At 47.3% G+C, this 6,867-nt stretch overlaps 1 protein-coding gene across 1 annotated transcript; it reads right to left on the bottom strand.

Annotated features, from left to right (window-relative positions):
• Positions 1 to 550: 550 nt before the first annotated feature.
• LOC136523749 (uncharacterized) lies at positions 551 to 1,033 on the bottom strand. The gene has a single exon (XM_066517324.1). It carries the CDS (start codon positions 1,031 to 1,033, stop codon positions 551 to 553), a length of 483 nt encoding a protein of 160 aa, XP_066373421.1.
• Positions 1,034 to 6,867: the final 5,834 nt, after the last annotated feature.

Genomic DNA, 6,867 nt, shown 5'->3' with positions numbered 1-6,867 from the left:
TATCGTCTCTTTCCGTAGTTAAGGCTAGAAAAGCTCGGGGTGCAGAAAAAACTTTTATCACGCTGGTGAGCAAAAACGTCGTAGCCCCTGGGGCGTAGGTTTCTTGCAGTCTGACTAGTTTTACTCAGTGTCTGTTTCTGTAACCCTTGCTTCTAGGTCTTAACGTGAGAAAGTGTTAGGCGTAGAGAATGTCTGCCGGATAGATATGCTCATATCAGCCCCCGAGTGAGGCCCGACCCCCTGCCGTTGTTAGGGTCGGGTGTCACTGAAGATCGAGGAGTTGGTAGCAAAACTGATAAGAGAAAGTGTGCATATATTAAGGGTAAAAATGACATAGTTGTTCGATGTTCCAAGCATTGATGAAGACTTTGCCATCGATGGTCTTGAGCTTGTAGGTGCCTGGTCGGAGTACCTCCACGACGACGTACGGTCCCTCCCATAGCAGAGAGAGCTTGTGGTGGTTCTTGTTGCTCTAGATGAGGTGGAGCACCAGGTCCTCTATGTTAAATGCTCGACCCTACACTCAACGGCTGTGGTACCGGTGTAACACCTACTGGTACTTGGCCAAGCGGAGGAGGGCAACATCGCATGCTTCATCTAGCTGGTCTATGGCATCCTCAAGGGACACCTCGGCTCCCTGTTCATCATATGCCCTGCCCCTCGATGCTCCATAATCAAGGTCAGTTGGGCGGATAGCCTTGGAACCATAGACCATGAAGAATGGTGTGTAGCTGGTGGCCCAGCTCGGTGTCGTGCTCAGGCTCCAGAGCACCGCAGGAAGCTCCATGACCCATCGTCCGCCAAACTTTTTCAACTGGTGGAAGATCCTAGGCTTGAGGCCTTGTAGGACCATGTTGTTTGCGCGCTCGACTAGCCCATTCGTGCAGGGGTGTGCCACGGCGGCCCAATCAACATGGATGTGATAATCGTCATAGAATCGGAGGAACTTCTTTTTGGTGAACTGCATATCATTGTCCGTGATGATGGAGTTCAGGACCCCAAAGCGATGGACGATGTTGAGGAAGAACAACATGGCTTGCTCAGAATTGATCACAGAGATTGGTCGAGCCTCTATCCACTTTGTAAACTTATCTACGGTGACAAGCAAGTGCGTATAGCCCCTAAGCGTCCTCTTGAGAGGTCCGACCGGATCGAGCCCCTAGACTATGAATGGCCACGTGATGGGGATCATTTGGAGTGCTTGGGCCAGTAGGTGGGTCTACCGAGTGTAGTATTGACACCCTTCATAGGTGCGCATGATACGTTCAGCGTCGGCTACCGTGGTCGGCAAGAAGAAGCCTTGCTAGAACACATTTTTGACCAGGGTTCTAGGCACGGCATGGTAATTGTAGACCCCACCGTGGATGTCGCTCAGCAACCGCTTCCCTTGTTCGATGGGGATGCAGTGCTATAGGATCCTAGTGTGGCTTTACCTATAGAACTCGCCCTTAATAAGGACAAAGGACTTGGCATGACATGCTAGCTGCTGAGCCTCCATTTTGTCCATCGACAGTGCCACACGGAGGAGGTAGTTGAGGTAAGTTGTCCTCCAGTCGGCTAGAGGGTCGAGCTCTCTTGCTAAATCCTTGTCAAGCTCCATGACTTCAGGGTCGTATGGAGCCAACGGCTAGTTAGCCCCTGAGAATAGGGTAGGTGGCCCATCACCGGCTTGTTCTGGCTCCTTGTAGTGGATCGAGGGCTTGTACTAATCACTAGCGAAGACGCCCGTTGAATTTGGCTCTCGGCTAGACACCGTTTTCGCCCGCGTGTTAGCCGCCTCGTTGAGACACCTCGGGATGTGATTGAGCTCAAGACCATCGAACTTGTCCTCTAGCTGGCGGACCTCTTAGCAATATGCAGCCATCTTGGCGTTGTGGCAGCTTGATTCCTTAATGACTTGGTTGATGACCAGCTGGGAGTCACCCCAGATGTTGAGCCGTCGGATACCTAGCATGACGGCAATGCGTAGGCCGTTGATGAGTGCCTCATACTCGGCCATATTGTTGGAGGAGGGAAATGGATGTGAACCATGTACCTCATGCATACCCCGAGGGGTGAAATGAAGACCAGTCCTGTGCTGGCGCCTTTCTTCATCAACAATCCATCGAAGTACATCATCCAATACTCTTGGTTGACGACTGCTGGAGGTAGTTGGACCTTGGTCCACTCTGCAATGAAATCAGCTAGCACTTGGGACTTGATGGTTGTCTGAGGGACATACAAAATGCCTTGACCCATCCGCTCGAGTGCCCACTTTGTGATTCTTCCTGTGGCATCTCGTTTTGGGCAACCTCGCTGATAGGGAAGGACGTCACGACCATCAATGGATGCGACTCAAAGTAGTCATGTAACTTCCTCTTAGCAATGAGGATGGCGTACATGAGTTTTTGGATTTGGGGGTAGCGAGACTTAGAATCAAACAAGACCTCGCTAATGAAGTACATGGGACACTGCACTTTGAGGGCATGTCCCTCTTCTTCTTGCTCCACCACCAGGGCGGCGCTGACCACTTGTGTGGTGGCCTCAATGTAGAATAGAAGTGGTTCCTCGTCGGTCAGAGGGATCAGGATTGGGGCCATCGTCAGAAGCTGCTTGACCGTGTCAAGTGCCTCCTATGCCTCAGGCGTCCATTCAAAACGGTCGGCCTTCTTTAGGAGTCGATAGAGGGGGAGACCTCGTTCGTTGAGGCATGAGATAAAGTGGCTGAGCATGACAAGGCACCCTATAACTCATTGTACCCCCTTTATGTTCTGAATCGGGCCCATCCTCATGATGGCTGAGATCTTCTCTAGGTTGGCTTCGATGCCATGCTCAGAGATGATGAAACCCAGTAGCATACCCCTTGGGACCTCGAAAATGCACTTCTCGGGGTTGAGCTTAATGCTGTTTGCTCAGAGTTTCACGAAGGTCTGCTCTAGGTCAGCTATGACGTGGTCAGCCCATTTGGACTTGACCATGATGTCATCCACATAGGCCTCAATGGTTCGCCCGATGAGGCCCCCGAAACAATTGAGCATACAATACTGGTACGTAGCCCCCGTGTTTTTGGACCAAATGGCATCATGATGTAGTAGAACAATCCAAATGGGGTGATGAAAGATGTCACGAGCTGGTATGACTCTTTCATTGTGATTTGATGGTACCCGGAGTATGCATCAAGTAAGCAAAGGGTTTCGCACCCTAAGGTTGAGTCTACTACATGGTCTATGTGTGGCAAAGGAAACAGATCCTTTAGACATGCTTTGTTGAGACCCATGTAGTCGACACACATTCTCCATTTCCCACTCTTTTTTCGTACTAGAACGGGATTGGCTAATCACTCGGGGTGGTATACTTCCTTGATGAACCTAGTCGCCAAAAGCTTTACAATCTCCTCACCAATGGCCCTGTGCTTCTCCTTGTTGAAGCAATGCAGGCGCTGCTTCACCGACATGGAGCCTGGCCTAATTTTCAAGGCATGCTCGGTGACTTCTCTTAGAATGTCTGGCACAAATTTGTACCTTAGTGGCCTTAGCCACCAAAAATGATGGAGTGTCGAAGAGAGAAGGCTTCTCATTGATTGCAATGCTTGCAAGTGCCTTCTTCTTGGTGGTCTTGTCATCATCACTATCATCATCATCACTATCATCATCATCATTTGAGGAAGCATCGCTATCCTAAGTGACCACATATGAACCACCCTTCTTCTTCTTGAAGGTCATCTTGTCCTTCTTCTCTTTCTTTTCCTTCTCGTCCTTCTTGTTCTTCTTGTTGTCATCATCATTGTCGCTATTGTATGGACATTGAGCAACAAGATGATCTTTGCTTCCACATTTGAAGCACCTTCTTGACTCTTCCTTGTTTTTGGATGAAGATTTCTTTCTTCTAGCACGGTACCCTTTCTTCATCATGAATTTGCCAAATTTCTTGACAAAGAGAGCCATCTTCTCATCATTATCATCATCCCATGAACCATCATATTCACTTGATGTATCTTGCTTTGCCTTGCCCTTGGATGATGTGGCCTTGAATGCCACACTCTTCTTCTTCTCATCCTTCTTCTCATCTTTCTTCTCCTTCTTTTCTTCCTTCTCATCATCATCTCTATATGTATCATCGGTTATTATATCTCCCAACACTTGGTTTGGTATCATGGTGTCCAAACCACTCCTCACTAGAATAGTGACCAATGTGCCAAATCTTGAAGGTAAGCATCTCAAGAACTTGTGGGAGAAGTCCTTGTCCTTCACCTCATCTACAAGTGCTTTGAGATCATTGACAAGCACTTGAAGCCTATGGAACATCTCTGGCACACTCTCATCCTCCTTCATCTTGAAGCTTGCAAACTTCTCTTTGAGAATGTATGCCTTTGCACCCTTCATGGCTTGAGTGCCCTCAAATGATTCTTTCAACTTCTTTCACGCCTCATGCGCTCTCTCAATGTTCTTGATTTGCTCAAATGTTCTCTCGTCCAAAGCATCATGGATGGCACTAAGAGCAATGGTATTATTTTGAAGTAGTATTTCTTTGATGGTGGTGGGAGCCTCTTCATCTTTAGTCTCAATCTTTGTCTCTACCACCTTCCAAACCTTCCTATTGATTGACTTGATATAAGCTGTCATCTTAGCTTTCCAATAGGGATAATTTGAGCCATCAAATTGGGGTGGCTTCTTGGTGTTGTTGATTTGAGCCATTTTTACACCGAAGGTTGTTAAGCCTCAAATCACGGTGACCTCGGCTCTGATACCACTTGAAAGGTCCTAATGGCTAGAGGGCGGGTGAATAGCCTATTAAAAATTTTCTACAACAACACTTAACAAATCGGTTAGACAATTATGAGGCGAAGCGAGTGTTGTGCTAGCCTACTAAAAATACAAGCCACCTACTGCAATTCTAGTATATGTAGTTTCTATCCACAGAATAACTGTCACTACATTAAGTTAGTGTGCTCTCAAATGCTAACTAAAGAGGTACACTAACCAAACTAACAAGCTCTCACAACTAGCTACACTAAAAAGCTTGACAACTAGTTCGTGGTAATGTAAAGAGAGTGAGCAAGAAGGTTATACCGCCGTGTCAAGGAAGGAGTCAATCAATCACAAGAATGAATAACAATGAAAACCAATCACCTCAGAATCAAATGATGACACAGTGATTTTTTACCGAGGTTTACTTGCTTGGCGGCAAGCTAGTCCTCGTTGTGGCGATTCACTCACTTGGAGGTTCACGAGCTAATTGGCATCACACGCCAAACCCTCAATAGGGTGCCGCACAACCAACACAAGATGAGGATCACACAAGCCATGAGCAATCCACTATAGTACCTTTTGGTTCTCTGCCAGGGAAAGGTCAAGAACCCCTCACAATCACCATGATCAGAGCCAAAGACAATCACCACTCTCTGCTCAAAGATCCTCGGTGCTCCAAGCCATCTAGGTGGCGGCAACCACCAAGAGTAACAAGCGAATCCCACAGCGAAACACAAACACCAAGTGCCTCTAGATGCAAACACTCAAGCAATTCACTTAGATTCTCTCCTAATCTCACAAAGATGATGAATCAATGATGGAGATGAGTGGGAGGGCTTTGGCTAAGCTCACAAGGTTGCTATGTTAATGTAAATGGCCAAGAGGGTGAGCTTGAGCTGGCTATGGGGCTTAAATAGAAGCCCCCATGAAATAGAGCCATTGTACCCCTTCACTAGGCACAACACGGGGTGACCGGATGCTCCGGTCATATCGACCGGATGCTGGTCCTCAGTGTCCGGTCATGCGATGTGTGCCATGTGTCCCCTCTCTTCAAATGTTGATCGCCCGATCTCAACGGTCAAGTGATGACCGGACGCAGCAGCTCAAAGTGACCGGTCGTAGAACCCCAGCATCCGGTCATTTCTAGTAAGCATCCAGAGACGACTTTTCATGACCAGACGTGTCCAGTCAAGCTCGACCGGACACACCCAGCGTCTGATCACATGGCGACTCCTCTATGTGCTGCCACATCAGTGGGGCCGGATGTAGCCCTCCAGCGTTCGGTCACTAAGTGACCCAGTGTCCGGTCAGAGACTGACGCCAGTGTCTTCGCTGCTTCTACTGATCGAACGCATCGGTCCTTTCGAGACTAGCATCCAGTCACTTACAGTGACCTCCATCTTTTCTGTCTAGGGCGCCGGTGTCACCGTCGGACTATCCGCACTCTATGGGCGGACACTCCGCCGGTGAAGTTCCTAACCCTTGCTCAAATGTGCCAACCACCAAGTGTATCACCTTGTGCACATGTGTTAGCATATTTTCACAAACATTTTCAAGGGTGTTAGCACTCCACTAGATCCTAAATGCATATGCAATGAGTTAGAGCATCTAGTGGCACTTTGATAACCGCATTCCGATATGAGTTTCACCCCTCTTAATAGTATGGCTATCGAACCTAAATTTGATCACACTCTCTAAGTGTCTTGATCACCAAAACAAAATAGCTCCTACCATTTATACCTTTGCCTTGAGCCTTTTGTTTTTCTCTTTCTTTTTTTCAAGTCGAAGCGCTTGATCATCACCATGGCATCACCATCATCATGATCTTCACAATTTCTTCATTACTTGGAGTAGTGCCACCTATCTCATAATCACTTTGATAAACTAGGTTAGCACTTAGGGTTTCATCAATTCACCAAAACCAAACTAGAGCTTTCAATCTCCCCTTTCTGGTAATTGATGACAACCCTTTCACAAAGATATTAATTAAAATTCAATTGAATCCATGTTGCTTGTCCAAGCATATTTACTATGTGTAAAAGGATATGGACAAGTTTCATGAACTCCAAATGGTAGCAATTGCTCCCCCTACATATGTGCTAAGAGTTTGGATTGAAGCTTGCACATATGCTTAGATAGG

This window comes from Miscanthus floridulus, chromosome 18 (genome assembly GCF_019320115.1).
Source record: "Miscanthus floridulus cultivar M001 chromosome 18, ASM1932011v1, whole genome shotgun sequence".
NCBI classification, from domain to species: Eukaryota; Viridiplantae; Streptophyta; class Magnoliopsida; order Poales; family Poaceae; genus Miscanthus; species Miscanthus floridulus.
Note: the sequence above shows the minus strand (reverse complement) of the source record. Positions and strands in the feature narration are given on the sequence as shown.

Bases quoted from the DNA above. Each gene is read 5' to 3' on its own strand.
- LOC136523749 (XM_066517324.1), bottom strand. From the start codon at position 1,033: ATGTTGTTCTTCCTCAACATCGTCCATCGCTTTGGGGTCCTGAACTCC.